General features: G+C 35.1%; 1 protein-coding gene and 1 long non-coding RNA gene across 3 annotated transcripts in view; both read left to right on the top strand.

Annotated features, from left to right (window-relative positions):
* Nucleotides 1-19,712, top strand: part of LAMA2 (laminin subunit alpha 2) — a 335,231-nt gene that overhangs the window by 133,784 nt on the left and 181,735 nt on the right. For both annotated transcript variants that reach the window (XM_077782208.1, XM_077782207.1), the window contains exons 10-12: nt 2,458-2,618; nt 6,020-6,160; nt 7,504-7,677. In XM_077782208.1, coding sequence (XP_077638334.1) covers nt 2,458-2,618; nt 6,020-6,160; nt 7,504-7,677 — 476 coding nt within the window. The remainder of the gene's footprint in view (nt 1-2,457; nt 2,619-6,019; nt 6,161-7,503; nt 7,678-19,712) is intronic.
* On the top strand, nt 8,420-17,818 carry LOC116183413 (uncharacterized). The gene is made up of 3 exons (XR_004148041.2): nt 8,420-8,460; nt 15,793-15,950; nt 16,720-17,818. It is a non-coding gene; the product is annotated as an uncharacterized LOC116183413 (long non-coding RNA).

The following is a 19,712-nucleotide window of genomic DNA, read 5'->3' as shown; positions in this document are numbered from 1 at the left end:
ATTCTGTGTATAATTAGGACAGATCAAGAAGGTGTCAGTCAGTATGATGTGCTACAGGAGATCAAAGAGGCTTCAAGGTTAGAGGAGACAGATTGAATTTCACCTCTGTATAGATTAACAGATAATATAATTTAAAACTCCTATAGGTGGCTGCTTCTTCAAATAGCTAGTTAGAGAGGCCATAAAAAGGAGAAGCACCTCTGGATTTATGCATGAGGGGCTGTTTTAAAACTCTCCTTCTGAAGGGCAGTCAAATTCAACGTTCTTGTAAGAATGAGAAAGCCTCCTTGAAAAACAACTTAATCAAAACAAGGAAATCTATAAAAGGAAAATAAAAATGAGCAATCCAAGACTGCTAATGGCAAGCTTAAGGTTTATAGACTGCATATTAGACATTCAGAGAATGTCTATCTGGTTCAAAATTATTCAAGCAATGCAATTAAGCTAACAAAAAAAAAGATACATCTATTTAAACAACAGAAAAAAACTCACTGAAAATCAGAAGTTATTTCTAACTGAGGATAATAGGAAAAATATAAATTGTGACATATTCGAGAAAGTCATGCTCTTAATACACATATTTTAAGGAATAATTTTCTAAAGACTTAGATGTTGCTAAGAGGTGCTTTTGCAATCAGAGTGCTAGAGATTCAAATGCAGTCGGAGTTAAATATGGTTTAGGTGTAATCACATTATAAATGGACATCTCAAGAAAGAAAGGGACACAGCAGAAAAACTATATTGAAAACTATATTAATTCTTTTTAATAGTGAGTAGAATTGCTCAGGGAATTTCCCACTTGAGAGTCTTCATTCATGGGGACAAGTCAGAAGAGCTGCCTCAAACAGTAGTGTCAGGTTTAAAGTGAACTGATAAATGCAGAATCAAAATTTGTCAGGCATATGGCATATTTATCCATAGCTTCAGGATGAGTTGAGTAGGGGAAAATTGAGTTGCTTGAGGCATTAAATATAGCTCATAATATTTTTAAAACAGACATTAATATTAAATAGACACTGTTTATCCAAAAGGAAGACAAGATGTTCCAGGAAACTAGAATCAGAAGGTCTGGTTTCTAGTCCATGGAAATGACTAGAACTACAATAAAGGATTTATACCATTTCTGAAATATGGGAAAAATGGGCAAAAATCAAGACTAGGTGTTTCATGTAAAGGACAGCCTGCCTTATGAATCTGTTTGAAGGATTAAATGAATATGTGAACAAGCGCTCATTTGATTAATACTGTAGTTTGATTTTCAAAAGGTTTTGATGAGATCTTTTACCGAAATCCACAAAAGGAAGTGTAATAGGATAAGGAGAAAAGGTTCTTTCATGGCTTAGTACTTGGTTAAAAGAATAAATTGACCATTTTCACAGTGATGATCAATATGAAATGTTGAAAATACTCATATTTAACCTGGAGAAGGGATGAGTAGGAAGGTGATAAAGTTAGCAAGTACAAAATCTTTCAGCATAGAAAAATGAAAGAACTGCAAAATGTTCAGAAGGATCTCAAGATAGTCAGTGGCTGGGTAGTAAAATAAATGATGAATTTTTGTAGCAATTACAGGAAAAGTAGAACCCTGAGAAAAGTGGTTCTACTTGCACAGTGATTTCTGTATTAAGCACTATCAATTGTGAATCAGCTCTTGGAATTACCTTGGACTGTGCCTTGGGTCTGTCATCTTAGTTCTGTCTCAGCAGTAGTCAAAAACATCTACAGGTCCTTAGGACATCCTACTGTTTTAAAAAAAAAACAACTGAAAAAAACCATCAGGAAAACAAATCAAACCAATTTACAGTATGCACACCATCTTTAAATAATTTATTAGAACTGGAAACAGTGCAGAGAAGGACAACAGCAGTTTCTGCGTAGAGATATTGAGTAGGCTTAGGAGTTTATGGCATATGAATTAAAAATGTTTGGTAGCATATGATAGAGGTATATTGAGATTACAGATGGCATGGATAAATTGAATGGTTACTTTCTCTTTTCTATGATATAACAATTAGATAGCAATAAATAGAGATTTTAGCACACACTAGTATTTTCTTTCACACTATACAAGGCTAAATGTGAAATTCCCTGCTAGGGAGCCTTACAGATTCTGAAATTAAAAGCATGTTGAAAGGTCTTTAGATGAATTAATGGAAGAGAAGGTTTTAAGGGATTGTTAGATGCAAAGAAGTTGGGATATGTTTCAATTTTCAAGATTTCTAATACACAGATTTCTGGAAAGTCAGCATTCAAATCACTGTATACTTGCCCTATTCTTACCTTGTTCATTCTAGCTTCTCTCAGATGACTCTGAGTTATACAGTGTGGTGTGAGCAGCAGTAAACACCCTCTTATGTTAAACCTACCAAAGGTATTGCTTTGAGCACTCTAACACACATATCTGACAATAATAATGACAAATGAAATATATCTCATGTTTTCTCCCTCTTTTCATAGATTTGTTGCCTGGTTTCTGTCACTGCAAGACCGGCTATGCAGGAGAAAGCTGCAATCGATGTGCCTTGGGTTATACAGGATATCCTGAGTGCCTGCCATGCAACTGCTCCCTTGAGGGCAGTGAAAATGATGACCCCTGCATAGGTCCCTGCATCTGCAAGGTATGGGTGTTGAATTCTTCTGAGCCATAGAAAGATACTCACGATGCTGAAAGATTGCATGTATGCCCTTTCATTATGCCTGAGTATTCCACTGTTCTACCTAGCTGTGTTAGTATCTATGTTAGCCACTTTTCACAGAACACTTGGTCTTGCTCCTACAAATTCCTACATGGTCTTGTGTCATCTCAAAACTCACTTCAATCAACATATTTACTTGTAGCCTTGTGTGCTCGCAGTCATACAAGTCCTTGGAAATATGGGATACTTACAAAGCCTGTGAATCATTTGTTTCAAGACCCATCCTCATCTACTCAGAAATTATATGTTTACAGTATTGTGGATTCTAAAACTAACCTGTAAATGCGATTTCAAAAAGAGAAAATGAAGAGAACTGATGATCTATTAAAACAAAAATGCTGCCTTTTAGGAGCAGACATTCTTCCCTGCTTTGGGATGGTTGTTTAGAAATTTCTAACATGTTTAAAAAAACAAAATCTATCCTTTCTGTAGGATGAACGTCTTATTTTCTAGGAAGAAAATTTAAGAGGGTTTTTATCTGTGTGCCATTTGGTATCTCTCCCAAACTATATCTTGATATGTAGAAACGAAAAACATTTTAAGCTGATACATCCAGTTATAAAATACCTAGCTATCAGAAAGGCTTTAGAAATGGTTGTGCTTTCTAAGTTACAGTATAGTAAGTGACCATGAATATGCCCAAAGGACAACTCACTGTGATGTGGAACAATTTTACTGTACTGTATTTGTGGAATTCCCTTCCAAAATTTAGTTAACAGAATTAGTAATAAATGAGAATTTAAAAATACTTACATGATATTCTTAAATACAGGAATGTACAAAAATGCTTCAATTTCATGCTGTGGACACACATAGACCTCTGGTTTGACAGCTGAATGGCACTGAAATCTACTCAGAGAATTAACTTAATCCTCACTTTATGTCACAGCCACATGCTCTCTGTCAGAAATAAAATCATCCACACCATATTTCTAATTACTTAGCCATCAAGTCTAGAAGATCATAAAAGGGTGATTTTTTTTAATGTGCTGGCTTCAAATGGAGCTTTGATGAAGATGTATTATGCTAAATACCAGATAAATACTGCTTAATGGTTCTTATGATGTTATTCATGTAAAGCCAAACTGACCTGTTAGTACATGCAGACCAAAATGAACAAATAAAGAATAGAAATAATTGTTCATATTCCAGAGAGTTCTCATTATATCCACTTTTCCCTCAGTGTTCATCTTTTGTCTTCTTTGTTCTCCTCCAATCTCTTTTTAAGTGCTTGTGGGAGAAAAATGATACCTTTTGTAGAAAGCTGAGATAGTGATACATAAACATTTAATTCACTAGCAATCTTCAAATTCAAATCAAAGCAGAATATGGTCAAAGGGACACTGAAATCATCAGATTAGTTATGCTATATATGAAGAATAAAGTGGGATGTCTGGTTAATAGCAGATCTTAGGAAATGCTTCCCTTTTAATCACATCTTTCAATTACCTGTGATGAGCTTTACATTTGCTAAATATACTTTTCACTGAAAACAGTCCTAACTGGATAGGCTTTGTGACTTTATGAAGGTATGTGGTCAAAGTTTCATCTTTGGATAGCTTAATACTGCACTGAAAAGTATTGAGAAATACATGGGGTTGGATAAACATTGTTTTATTTGCTTAGGGATAGGTTAGATCTCCTTTCCAACTCTGAATTTTATTTATCTATTATTCACTGAATTTGCTGCCTGCTCAGTGGATTTCTACTCACAGATGATGTTTGTGACTGCAGAGCAGGCAACTTTGCATTTTAACACGTTTGGTTTTCAGCTCTCTTTTTATTTTTCTCTTCCCGCTCTGCACACACTAAGTACATCAATACAGTATGAAACCTTTGGGAAAAGTGTTCATAATTATAGTTTCTTAAATAAAGAGTGAGAGTATCTCTGTGTCCAGATGTTGCCCACATTATTATTCACATGAAGCATGAGTAACCAGCTCATTTTGACATAACCATGCTGGTAATAGGCATTGATTAATCCCAAGATTTCTGGTGAAAATGTAAAAATGTGAGTCTTGACATTAATGAGATGTTGAAGTTAAATGTAATTGACTTATAAGCTTGAGTTTTATTAAAGATGTTTGTGGTTTGTTTAATAGTCTGTGTGATATTATTGAAGAGGAGCATAGCTCACAGCAGTAGAGACAGAGCAAAGACACTTTGTTACACATATTTTTACTGTATAATTAGTGGTGAAAACATTATTACCTTTTCATTGTATCTCACTTTTATCAGGTAGTTGCCCCTTCCTGTGCACTGTCTCTATTTTCTCTTAATTCATGTGTGCTATCCTTTCTCCCCATACCTCCACCTGCTTTGCCCCGTTTTTGCCAGGTTTGCTACATCTTAACCCAGAGGCTATCAAATGGCTCCCAGTGAATTTACTTTGGAGCTGTGTATTTTGAGCTATCCTAGACTGCACAGTGTAGGCAGGGTTTTTATGATGTGCTTGTTCTCTGCTGATGTAGAGCCAACAGTTCAGTCCTGTGTGCATTCCACAGAGCACTGTCTCCAGGGTTAAGGAGACTGTGCATAATACCTCTGAAAGGGGAAGAATTTTCTGAGCTCTGTTGGGGAAAATACTGAATTACTAAGCCAGCACCATATCATGAGCCTCCTGCCACACACTGCATAGAAAACCTAGCTTCAATTTTGCCTATAGGACATATTGATTTACAGTGTAAAATAGTAGGATTTAATGCACAACATAAGATTTCTATGAAAAATATAATTACAAAATGCCAAATTTAGAATAGCTGATGTATATTTACTGCCTGTCTTCCTGCAGGGGAAGAGTTTCCAAACCTGGCTGCATGGCTGGCAAACACATGTAGTTCTGGAAAGAATTGCAGTCTGTTTACCACTTGTATTTATCCTGATTTAATCTATTAATGACAGATTATGAAAAACTGATATTCTGAGTGACAACTACTGCCACATACCTGTATTTTCCATCAGCTGGATGTGCATGGATTTTGCCAGCCCTACCTACAGTTGTTGAGGTCATAACATTGTGCCATACTTCCTTCTCTTCTGTGGCTATCAAGTGTAAAGGATATAAATTAGATTATTACCTGAAATTAAGTATGTCCATTCACAGAGATGAGAAATGACAACTCTTTTAATGTCTAAATTCCATGTCCTATCATTTACATGCAGCCACAAAGCACATTTTACTGTGTAAAGGATTTGCTACTAACATTCATAAATAAGAAAGTCTTTAATATAAATGTCTTTAGAGTCCTCCTGAAGAATAAAAAGCCAGTGATCATTGATTCTCATCTATGCAACTGAAGCAATACTCTAATGTGCCTTTCCAGGAACATGTTGAAGGAGAAAACTGTGACCGCTGTAAACCGGGTTTCTTCAATCTTCAGCAAAATAATCCTGAAGGCTGTGAGGAATGTTTCTGCTCTGGGAAAACAAACATCTGCAGACACTCTCCCTTTACCTACAGAAGTGTAAGAAAAATCATACCATACCAATACATGTCATTGCTTTGTGCTTTTTGTGCTGTCAGTAACCATTGTCACTAGGTTTTTTTCTTATTAGAAAATCATGCATGTCCCTTATTTTCCATTTATCCCTAAGAAAATGCCTGTAAGCTTTGTCTCTCTTCTTTGTGAGAAAATTCTGAAATAGGGCAATTAGAACAGTGAAAAGCACAAAAGGAGCTATAACAATAGAAATTGAAGCCATGTGCATAAACACAGTCCTGGAATGTGTGTACATAGCCACTCCTTAATTAAATGCTCCGTATCCATAGGCCTCTTTTCCAGGTAATTATTAAATTTCTAGACCTGAAGTAATTAAGAATTTGGAAATGCTAAATGTACAACACACAGCTTAAGTAAGAAAAGAATGCCTTGCAGGGGGCATGTTGAATGCATTTCTTTTGTATGCTGCGTTCCTAGGAAAGGATGTGAGAGGGAGATGAACCTGCTGTTCTTATTTATACTGTAGAAAAATGTCTTTAGCCTGCAAATGTACTCAAAACTGTAAATTAGTTCTCAAAGCTCAGACACTGATGCCACTGAAATGGATGTTTGCTACATATTCATGCCTGTAGATTGAGTTTGGGAAATGTGTTCTAGGTCTACTAGATCTTGATTTTGGCCATACTGTTATGCTGGAAGTCTGCAAGTAACATCATATATATCTAATGTTCTCATTTACATGCCAGCAACTGGAAAATTTTCCATTCCATGGCTGAGCTCATTTATTTCTCTGCTTGTATCCGGGCTCCAGAAACCATCTTTGTATGAACAGTGTGCTCTTCTCTGATGATTCATTTCTAGTTATGGGATTTCAAGTTCTGGTGCTTTCCAGCACCAAAAATATATAAAAGTATTAAAAGTATATTTGGCCTTGTAAGTGGTAAGGTTTTAGAATGGAAAAATATTATAAATTATGCTGTCTACAGCAATCAGAAAAATGTATATCCATTTGTCAGTTCATTTTCTGCACAATTGGTGACTGATATTATTTACTGAAAACCTGCAAAATATTTGTAGATATTCTTACACATGTTTGTATGATGGAATTTCCTTCTTGCTCTGAACCATGAAGCACAGAATGCAAATACTTGCAGTTCTTTCAAACTGAGAAGTTAAAATTCCCAGTCATAGACAATAAGAAATGTTTGCTGATTTTACTTTGTGTTTTCAGTGGTTCATACACTGCTGTTAAACCGTATTAGTTTTTTAAAAAATGGAAGAATGAGAGGCTGTGACTATTGAAATTATTTATGCTCTGATTCTTACTGAAATGAAGGTTTTATTTATTTATTTTCCTATCATTTTAGATAGAAGACATGAATGGTTGGTATCTGACTGACTTACCAGGTCACATCAGAGTTATCCCCACGCAAAAGAGATTTGATGGGCATCAGCAGCTTAGCATCAGCAACGTGGCTGCGCAAAAAGTACTGCCACAGATTTACTATTGGAGTGCTCCCAGTTCTTATTTGGGCAACAAAGTAAGTGCAGGTGGTACTTGCCTAAACAGTAATTTGATTTATTGAGAAAAAATGTAAGGCTTTGAAGGGGGGTGGAACTGAGGGAGGATAAAATTGGTTAGCTATTTGACTGGCAAAATTGCAAGCAGAAAGGAATCACCTTTTGAGGCAAAAAGTTACCTAGAAAAAATTAATTAAGTATCTTCTACCTTGAGCCCTCTTTGGTCTCTTGATGTCAGGTGCTAGAAAAGTGCAGCTGGTTCACAGCATTGGTTTTTGAATGAACTAGCTGGTGTGTGGTTCAGTTTGGCCTGTTCTCTTCCCACCTTGTTCTCTGCTTTGAAAACCAGTTCCCTCATCTGCTTTTCAGAGATGCAGGCTGTGTATCAGATGTTGTGGGGGTGTTTAATGTTTTTCAGGAAACTTGTGTGTGGGGAGCTCTCTGCCCTGGAACTCAGAAAATGCTCTTGTGAGCTTTGTGACAGTTCTAATGTGTTTATTTAAGTCTGTGTGTATGTAAGTGTGTATGTACACACATATTCACATCCCACAGGTTAATATCAAATCCAAAATACTTTCATTAAAATCTCATTTTTTTCCAGAGAGTACAGTTGAAGACTGAATGAGTCTTAAATGTGAAGAAAGCTTAACAGCTTTCCATCTTCTTTACCTGATTATGCTACAACTTATCAGAAATGCTAACACTGATGTATTTGAGCACATTTTCCTTTGTAGTCTCTTCAGGCTAGTCAATCTCTTATTTATTTATTTCTTCCTGTTGGCTGAAAATCAACATGACAGAAGGTAAGTGAGCACATTGAAATTAAATAACATCATTCCAAAGAATTGGGCATCCTGTTCATAAATTGTTAAAGAGAGTCAGGATCACTTAGCTGGGCAAGGGGGAGTTTCTTCTATGATAGTGCATGAAATGTGAACTGATACTTTTCCTTCCAGAATTCCATCTTGCTTCTAGTCAGTGAGTGAAATAATGGTAGGAATATGCACACATTATTTGAATGTGGAAGATATTTTTTCAGTGTAATTTGGAGGTCCTTTGTGGTTACTGTCAGATATCACTGTATGAATGAAGCAATTTGCCTTAATAACTGAACCATATAAATTTTTGATACTACAATAACAGTGAAAGCACTCAAATTACCACAGTACATCTTAACTGTCATGTTGCATCATGTAAACTATAGTAGTAATGACATGCCTAGGCCAGATGATTTATGCTATGGAAAGGGAAATGGAAATAGAATATTGAGAGTCCTTATTTGTAAACTCAATAAAACATTTCTCTAAATAGCTGAAACTGAATAAAACCAAATAGCTGAATCTAGATAAAAACATCCTTTCTTGAGAATAACTGCTAGCTGTAGAATAATTGGTATGTCAAAACATGCAAATTCTTTAAGAATTTTTGTTTCAAGAAACATATAAAAAAATTGAGGAAATCTTTTATCAAGATGTACACTTCTTTTGTAATTTATAAATCTTGTATCACAGAAAGCTGCCTCTCCTCTATATTGCTAAAATTATTTCTTTTAAATTATATTCCCCAAAATAAAATTGAATATAGGTAGTAACCATCCTGCATTTCCTAGTTTTCAAATATAGCTCAAAAAACTTATATCAAATATTTCTTTTAATATGAAGTTGACATGTCATGTGTGTGCCTGCACAGTATTGATTGACATATGTGTGCTATCTGATTGTTTTACATCCATCTCCAACTGCCTCTTTTGAAAGAAAATAAACATTATAAATAGAATACCCCTGTGCAGCCTTTTCAGCTTTTTCTTTTTCATTTAAATCTGGGTGGTGCTAGGCTATGTGATACTGGTCTTTGTGTCTCGAAGGAGACATTCTAAATAACAAGAGGCTGTAGATGGTACAGAATTCTTGTTTATGTCAGAGTGGGACAAAAACATGAGCAAACTAATACCACATTACCATACCCTTTTAGTCTTCTAAATATATGTGCTGTTACCAGAACTTAAACTTCATTGTATAATTTTTTAAAAAGCCATATAATATGCATTTGAACTGGAAAATTGAACAATGTTTTTGATGCAGAATACGTTTGGGAGTAATCTGGTGGAATTTAATTTGTAGAAATAAAATACCTAGTGGATAATTTGAGAGAACAGATTTAAAATGGCTAGTATTAAGGTTTTAGTAGGTATCATAAAGCAGTTTATATTCTCGCCTGCCTACCTTCTCATAGCCTACTGAACTAAGAATTGCAGCAATCATGAGGAATTGGGCTGTGTTAGACCTTCTAGAATCTGAAAAATTGCATTATTCTAGAAACTCTAATTACATTGTAGGTATTTGAAAGCCCCATTTTCTTTTAGTAAGCAGTTTCTTCAATTGTTTTGACAATGGATCTCTAAGTTTCTTTTAAACATGTGTCCATGCTAAAATATTTTATTAATTTGCCTGAAAGTGTTATGAGTTATAGTATGATAATATTTGATCAGAGCACTGAAAAGAAAGTATAGAATAAATTAAAAATTAGATACCCAACTCAGCAGGATAATGTGAAACATTTGTTTCTTTAAAATCAATTCAGAAGTGTTAGGTGTGTGGGGTATTTTGAAAGTCTAACGTTACGTATACACACTGCCTTTTTGATACCTCATCATAAAGCAATTTGATAATTTGTATGATGACTAGAAGCTCCCTATCATTAGATAAAAGTAAATATAATATTCAACATATCTAAACATATGACACCCCTTCCCACCCCTCCATGACACACGCATGAGAGGTGGCTGAGGCCACTTGAAGTTCTGTGAGGAAACTTCCATCTCTGGGTACATGCTTTATTTTTTTTCTGCAGCTGTAAGTTTTACCTTCCTTTCTCTGCCAAGGGCAAGCTTTAATGCGAAGGTGGAGATTTACCTTGCCTTTTTCAGATCATTAGTGTCAGCAGTTGCAGGTTAATTTAGTCCTTAAGTGGATTTCATCTTAGAATTCAAATCTCTGGACATTGTTAGGTCTCAATGCACAGCACATAATACCCCTCCCACTTTTCTGTCTGGCCTTTGAACAGCCACTAATGCTGCCATTACTCGAACTGCAAACAACATGATGGAAACCCTAAACCACATTTTCTCCAGACCACTATATGCATACTGGCAGACTTGGATTGAGATGTTTCTTGATTCCAACCCTGTTTTACAGGAATAATTTAAATTAGTTGTACAGTATGATCCCATTCACTATAAGTAAGGTTAATATACGCTGATCCTTTGTGAAGTCAGAGCATGTTGAAAATTAAAGTAAAAGGTGTTTCAATGTTAAGCTTTGTTATCTCTTGGAAAAGTTCTGGGACATCATGTTTGTCAATTCCATAGACATAAAGCAGTCATATGATAGGTATTGTTCTTTCTCTGACTTTTAGTTAAAACCAAGACAGCAGCTGAAAGTTTATGTAGAGTCTGTGCATACAGAACAGGAGGGGAAAGGTTTTGACCCTGTCCCTTCGTTTATTTTCCTTTTATTTTATAACTAGCTATTTGGTAATAACCTATTTGCTGACTTCACTAAGTCATTGTTTCTTTGAGTCCAGAAATGAAGACACTGTAATAAGCCTGTAGTCAATTCATACAAATTTTAAAAGTCTGTCAGCTTTTTAAAAGTACTTCACTTGTGGAAAACTAGATTGGGATAGAGTGAGCAGTTTGTTTTGTGACATATTATCTATTACAGACTGCCTAGAATACCTCATAGGATTAAAAATTTAATTATAAAATAATAATGAACTAGGTCTTCATAGCTTTTATGTTTATTTCCTTCCATTTGTTTTCATTTCTTAGGCAATTCTGATACAAAAGGCAGAATAATGCAAGCAAATTGCAATCTATGGCTCTCACGGGGGAAGGGATGGAGTTGAGACCCAAAATATAAGGAAGCATAAATAATACAATAATCAGCTGGAACTGAAATGCTGGGATCAATTGTCCTGAATTATGAATGCATCTAAGCCCAGAAAGCTTCATCATGGTTTTGTCATGGTTTCAGATCTCAAGATTTTCTTGTTCATAGGACATGATGCTGTTACAAAGACCCACAACTCCTTTACTTTTAGTGCCTGCCTAAAAAAGGAAAGCAATCTAGCATAATACTTTTTGGTATAAATGGATGTTAAATTTTTAACTACTACAAATTAAATTGTAGTTGGAAGCGACTGTTTTTACCATCAGTTGTTTCTGAAATTATTTGGCCTGATGGAAGTAATCTAGCCTAGAGAATTCCAACACTCAGCTTTGTCAAATTCAGCCAACAGACTGATTTTTGTAAGCATACTATTGTCAGGAAAGCAAAGTATTGCAGCTTAGGTGGGCTGATATGATGTCTACTTCTGCATCTTTGCAAGAAAACACATTATTTCAGGTTGTATGGACAGTTTAGGCCATCAGTAGGAGATTTTGTTCCCTAATGTATATGGTTTGTCCAAATTTAAGCAGGTTACCCTTTAGTGACTTAATGGTAGTGCTTGAAGTGTCTGCTCACTGTGTGATGGTAAGGCCAGTATTTTGTGATGAATTTGCCTTTTTTATACCATCTGAACATGAAAGTGTCATCACCAGTTTTGAATGTGTAGCAAAGCACATCACCAAGCTTGCAACAGTGAATTGGGAACAGAGTAGGGAATGTGATCCACAAGTGTAAGGTATAACATAACAAAACCAATTTTGTAGGGACATTTAATGATTCTTAATATATTTATTGTAAGTATGAGTAGGATGTAATACTTGGGTTATATGCATGTTATCCATATCTAGAAAAGAAACAGTAATAAGCATCAGCAGTACATAGTATGCAAGAAATGTCCTTCCAACACCCCTGAAGTTATTCAGAGTTGCTGAAAATTTCAGATTTTTTTAAATAGTCAACAGCCAACTTATGGCAGGAAATTAAAGAAATTCAGTTAAACATAAATTAAAAATAATTTTTTTAAAGACAGCTACTTCAGTATCTTCTCTCTTTCACATTGGAATGCATTCTTCTAAGAAAAAGATTTTTTAGTTTATTGATGTTTTTCGTTTTATAACAAGTAACATTAAACTGATCTAAATAATGCTGTTTTATTTTAAATGACAATCTAAACTGACCTGACCAAACCAAGTCACCATAGTAATCAGACTCAGTAGACAGTGTGGAGTTGTCTTCAATTTATACCAAATGGGCCATTTATTTTATTAGTATTTTATTTATTATTTCAATATAGCTTCTAAAAATTGAGATAATAGGCAGAGTCAGGTATGGAAAAGATGAGACAGAGCAGACATCCAAGGGAAGAGGAAAATATTTTAAGGATTTGAACCACACCTGATGTTTTCTTTAAGTTTACTTAATTTGTATTTCATTATTTGGTTTAGAGTCTTTATTTTTCTTGAAATATTGTTTCAGTTTGGCACCGTGAAATGGACAGGGGTAGGTCTCTCATTCTTTCACTGCTGTGGCTTGCCAAATTTGTCTTGATTCCCAGTAAAAAGGGCAACAATATTAGTACCGTCCTACCTGGGGCTCAGCAACCCATGACTGTAAAGAACCACCAAGAGATAAGTAAATTTTGCACACTTTGTTCCTCGTTAATGCTTTTAATGATGCTTGGGTAGCCTGTTGGGATGGTTCAAGTACAGCCATTATTGTGATTACAAGGAAATTAAGGATACCCAGTAGACTGTTACAGCCTCCTTGCGCCCTGGAAATGGGTTGAAACAGGGCTCAGACTCTGCCTAGCTGAGAACACTGACTGCAGTATTTCATGTATCCCATGTTACATTTAATTTCTTAGTGCTAAAATCATCTTACACTACCCTAGATAAAAGAGAAAATTTACTGTTGGTGAAATTATTTCATAAATCTCTAGTGTCCTTTGTGTTACCTGCTTACCCAAGTCTGCCTTGAAGGCAAGGGTTTCAATCAATAGAGGCAGTTGAAAAATGGAGAAACAAGCAGAAAATAAGGCAGTTTCACAAAAGAAGGGAAGTGAATGCTAGAGTGAGAGCACTGAGGGGTGATAGGAAATAATGAAGAAGGAAGTAAATTGGGGGAATATGCTTTCCAGCTTGTGAAGTCTTACTCTCTGATTTCTTTGATCACAAATACCAAAATAATGAAGGATCTGAAGAAGAGGAAGATAAAGAAAAAAAGGCTTTGACTTAGGAAGAATTTATATAGCTGGTTGTTTGTAGTGAGGGCTTATCACCATGCAAACCTATATGGTGATTATGATTCCCTAGCTAGAGATAGCTAGATTGAACAGTGGTTACTTAATGACTGCAAAAGAAAACTGAAATTTATGAAAGGAAGAATATGTAGGGGTTTTGCTCTTCTTATATTTCATTCCTCTTATATACATACTTATATATATTTAGTGCATGCTAAATACTTCACTAGCAAATAAGTGTTTGCTTTGAAAACTATATTTAGAGTTCCTTGCTCATCACAGAGTACCTGTGTTTAATCAAGTTTTACTCACTTAGATTAATCAGAGGGAATTTATAGTCCAAACATCTAGTTCATATTGGGTTACACAGGATGTGATGAAGGAATTTGTGCCCATCACCAAAAGGTTATACTTGGGAACTACTGAATAGTTGTTCTCAAAATGTTGAGAGCCATAAAGAGTTAGTTTTATGTTTAGTTTCCAGATTTCCATTTATGAATAAATAAACCACAATTTATGTCTGATTTACCTGCCCCCCCCCCCAATTTACGTCAAATTTAAATGATTTACAAAATCTTGAAATAAAATGTAATTTAAATTGTTGAATTTAAATAACTCATTAGTAACACTGCATGATACCACTGAGCTTTAGTTTTGTATTTTGTGGTGTTCAATTTTGCTTTCCATATCAGAAAGGCAGTATGTGGCAGGGCAGAAATACTGAGAATTTCTGATGGTGCTCAAGGGAAACAGCCTTTAGCACAAACCATTTGTTGCATTTTCAATCTGTGCTATATTTTTTTTGAAGTTTGACATGCTCACTAGCATCTGACAATCTCAAAATTGTCCTTACATGCAGCTTCTCTACAAGATGGATAAATTCTGTTGTTTCCATTTTACATATAGGAATTAGCCTTGCTATTCTACATCTGTCCTTAGAAACTATGTTTTGGTACCTAAGCTGGATTGACACGCTACCTTGTGTCATTAAGAATTTTTAAAATCAAACAGGTGTAGCACAGGTGCCCAAATCCAAGTGCTAATCATCCATGTGTACATGCAATTAGGAAGTCTGTGTGGTGGATTTATGGGACTCATATTTTATTGTATGGATGTTACGGGAATTTTTAATGAATTCACAGATTTGGGAGACCTAATCCAACTAACTTGGTAAATAGTATTTTACATCTATTGTATTAACAAAAATGTTGTTTGTTTATAAAACAAAATATTGGCAGGAGTTGCTGATTTTTCAAATAAAAAGCAGCATTACTAATAAGAGTACAGAAGATGTAAAGGTGGTATAAATGGTTGAAAATCATACTAATTCAATTAAGACATTAGTGAAAGAAAACCCAAACTGATATTCAAAGTGTATGTGAAGTAATGATTTTTTGTGTTAGTTTATGGGAAGCAGTAATCATTATGGCTGTGATAAACAGCCAAGGAATTGAATAATGAAATGGCAACCAGAACTGACAGGTAAGTAGTACAGTAGTGATCAGAAGCTTGAATTATTTGCTTAGTTGTAACTTCTGTTTTCATTGAGTCATCATTCTAATAGTATTAATACTGAGTATCATGCTTTGATCTAATACCTGAACAGAGGATGAAGCATTCTTTAAATCCTGTAGATCTTGTGCCTCATGTACCCTATCCCATGTCTCATATACCCTGACTACTCTGAATGGACTCATACTGCTTTGTGAAATCTCTAGAAAGCAAAATGAGATCCGATACTTAACATTCCTAGTAAGTTTGCATACTGTAAGATGATATCTAATAGAAGAGAATGATGATAGAAGAGGTTTTATTTTCCAGAGAGACTCTAGCTTAATACAATATCTTTCTTTAAAAAGTGGGAATTTAAAATATTTAATAAGTTTTTAGAAGTGTGGATTACCATAACTGTAGAATGATTTTTTATTTGTCTTCTTGCACCCAAGATACAAAAGGGCTAAGACATCAATATTTGGTATATGGAAGGGATAATCATGTGCTAGAACCCTAAGCTGAACTGCAGTGAATTATTGAACAAGTGTTTTGTTGGATGATGGAATATTACCTGCAAAGCAGTGCTCGTCTCCTAGAGGCACCTCCAGAGGTAATTGAGTTGAGCGAGTTAGGCTGACTGTCTCTTCAATGTGTTGTAACCTATCAATGGTAATAGTTTATTGTGATGATAAATGAACCCATCTCTCAAACTGAAACCTGAGTACACACTTCAGCAGTTTCCCTGAATCATAGGGCCATTACCTATCAACTTTAGATTGACAGGAGTGACAGCAGCAAGAGCAGATAGCATGCATGAGTAGAGATAGATGATTATTTTACTCAAATGAATGGATTTGGACTTATTTTTGGTGAGTTTGTTTTGTGTTTTTGTGGGTTTTTTCATGAGCCTGCCTTAACATTCCATAGTTTGCTAGAATGTTCCCGACAATAGATGCAGTACCACCCCTGGCTGGATGAATTTGTGATTGGTATCTACATACCTTTTCAGTTTCACAGGCACTCTCTGTTGCAATACAGGTTAATAATTTTTTTTTCTGATTGCAGAGAGTGATATATGTTTGGCCCTGTTGTCACAGGTCCCCAGCCAGGTAATAATTAGCATTTACCCCATGATTCTCAGAAGGCTGATCAATCACTTTATTATACTATACTTGTTAAGAAACCCCTCACCCTTACAGACAATCATGATACAGGTGGACCCAATTGGTCCTTCCATCCAAACAGCATCACCATTGGCCAGTTAAGAAACCACCCTTTTGTAAACAAATCTCCATAAAATAATCCACATGTTCACAACAACAGGTGCAGCAAGTGAAGATAAGATTTGTTTCTCATTCTTTTCTCTGGTCTTCTTACAGCCTTTTGCAGAAAGGCTTGGGAAAGTTGTCTGAAGATCTCTACGGCCAGGGAGCTGCTGCCACATGGCCCTCTTAGGTCTATCACTTTGTTTTCCAGCGCTAACTTCCTCAGAAAAATGGACAGAATAGAAGAACTGTAACATTACCAATATTTTTCATTATTTTATTACAAGATTTTGAAGCTGTAAGTATCAAATATCATTAAATACTTGGCACTTCGGGATCAATTCCTTGGCTAGTTCAATTCATTTTAGAGACAGGAAAATTTTTCACAGTGAAGGCAGCCATTTTATCAACTTTCTGTGTCAGTTTTATTCTAGGCTTTTTTTGTTGAGGATTTCAAGTATATTTTATTTATTAGAAATAACAAGGCCAGAGATACATCCCTTCAGTTTAAAATCCTAGAAGATGATTTTGGTTATGATTCAGTTTTTAAACTGAAATTGAAGAAGATAAATAGCTGTATATATTCCTGAACCGGGTCTCAGTTATCTGTAGGATAGCTCCAGCATGCTCTGAAGGTGTGACCTGGAGTGAACAGTACTTTAAACAAAAGTCTTTAGGCTGTGCAATTAGCCAGTCAGTACAATCCTCTCCGTGGCTGTGCATCTCTTCGTGCCAGGAGGTTTCCTGACACATGTCCTGGTGAGCTCTCCCTTACTGCAGCACGTACTTGACCATGAAGTTACTAAGACAAAACATCACACAATTCTAAGTTTGCTGTGCCATGAACTAGGTAGCTTGTTTGCAGAAATATTAATGGATATAAATACAGTGAATAGTAATCTGTAGTTTTCTGTCAATATTCTATCTTCTGTGCTCCAGAAAAAACACAACACAGTATTTCATTTACTTTGAAGTTATTTGAAGCTTAGATGATCAAAGTCTGTCATATTAGAGAAGAAATTTTTCTTCTTACATATTTTAAATTAAATGCAACAATACAGAGCTGTACACATACCTAGTAATTGTAAATATTTGCCAAGTTTTAAAAAAAACACCGACAGAAAAATTAAAAAAGTGACATGAAAAAGAAAATAATAGATCAGTATTCTGTTCTTATTAGTTGTAGAAAGATTTCCTAAGTTAATAAACCTGAGCAGTCGGAATTAATAAAACTAGTGGACCAAAGCCACATTTTTTAACTTAGAAAGTAGATTTGTAACAACAGATGCCTTTAAAGCTAAGCAAATAAATAGATACATTGTTTGGTCAGATGTGTCTTATTATCTAAATGTGTGAGCTAATTCTGTTTAGTCTGCTGTGATGAAAAGTTCTTTTTGAGAAAGAACTTTCTGCAGTTTTTTTTGCCAAGTTTCAGCTTCAGTCCTATGAGGCCCAGTGAATTTTTCCTCTCTTTCATAGGTGATGCATTAGCTCAGTTAGGTAGAAGCACAGAATCAATTTTTGTCATTTTTCTGTGTCTTTTGTTTTATATCAAATAGGTGATAAGTATACCTATACATTTGAATAAAAATCACTTTATACATGCATGTCATTTGTTGAACAAAAATATGAACATGTAATACAAAGGATGAAAGAGAATAAGAACTGCCACATGAGATTAAAAATTACAGAAAATTAAATAGAGGAATGATCAGGGTAACTTTTCTCAAAAAGCTCTCAAGCTTTTATGTTAGAGATAGCTGGCAATGGTTCATTAAAATACTGCTTTGTTTTTTTTTTCACTAAACATTCTCAAATTTTCCATTAGAAACATCATAGAGAGATACTTTGTTTCTGAATTTGGAAAGTGTGATCCTCTTTGGCATTAATGGAGTTGGCTGAGTAACTGCAGTGTGCCTTTGAGGTAATGTCACTGCAATTTTCTTCCTGTTATTCTGAAAAGACACTTGGAGTAGTGTAAAAATCTTAACATTTGGTAACAGATTGGAGTTGTTTACCATGGAGAAAACATTCAGGAGGACCTTACTGCTCTCTTTAACCACCTTAAAGGAGGATATTAACAGGTGGCCATGGATCTTTTCTCCAGGTAATAAGCGACAGTACAAGAGGAAAGAGCAACAAGTTATGCCAGAGGAGGTGTAGATTAGATATTTGGAAACATTTCTTCACTGAAAGAGTGGTCTAGCATTGGAACAAACTGCCCAGGGAAGTAGTGGAATCGCCATACTTGGAAACATTCAAAAATGTGTAGATGGGGTGATTAGAGACATGGTTTAGTGGTGGACCTGGCAGCATTACATTGATGAACTATATTCATCACAAAGGTCTTTTCGAACCTTAATGGTTCCAGGATAACTCAGAATCTCTTACTCCTACCATAAGGATGGTCAAATAGATGATTCTATCAGTAAATCACCAGACTCATTAGCAGGCCTTCCCAGAGCAGCATGCAACAAAACATGGTTTTGCTTCAAGTATTCAAGGAAAATAAATGATAGCCAAAAATATTTGGGATAGGCAAAAGAGCTCTCCAAATCTCAGAGTTTCTCTTGACTGTCCCTGCACTGTCTAAATTTTGAATCAAATTCACCATTCAGGTGTGGCCTCATCAATCTGTGAAACCTGTTTGAAAATATATGACATAGCACATTACTGAGTTACAAATATAATGTTTTTCTGAAAGTTACGGGCAAAATTGAAATGACATAAGAAAAAAGCTTCCTAACTTTCAGTGCAAGTTTTTGTGGTAGAAAAGTTATGAGATTCGTTATTTAAAATAATGAAAGCAGCAGCTTTTCACCTATTTTATATGTGTTTATAAATACTGACTACAGTGTGCTTTCAGTCTGCCATTTATATACTTGGATGTCTATGAGAGCATTGTTCTAGGCAAATATGAATAACTTAGATTGAGCTACTTTTCTTGTAAATCATTATTTAGATTTTTTTTGTCTACTTTGATTCCCATGACTTTGAAGGTTTTTTAATATACTTGTTTTTGAGAAGTAAGATAGTTCTGGGCAATTATCTGTAGATATATTGTACAGAGAAGTAACTTTACTCTGATCACATTATACGTTCCAAAA

The sequence above is a fragment of the Lonchura striata genome, chromosome 3 (assembly GCF_046129695.1).
Source record: "Lonchura striata isolate bLonStr1 chromosome 3, bLonStr1.mat, whole genome shotgun sequence".
Classification (NCBI taxonomy): domain Eukaryota; kingdom Metazoa; phylum Chordata; class Aves; order Passeriformes; family Estrildidae; genus Lonchura; species Lonchura striata.
Note: the sequence above shows the minus strand (reverse complement) of the source record. Positions and strands in the feature narration are given on the sequence as shown.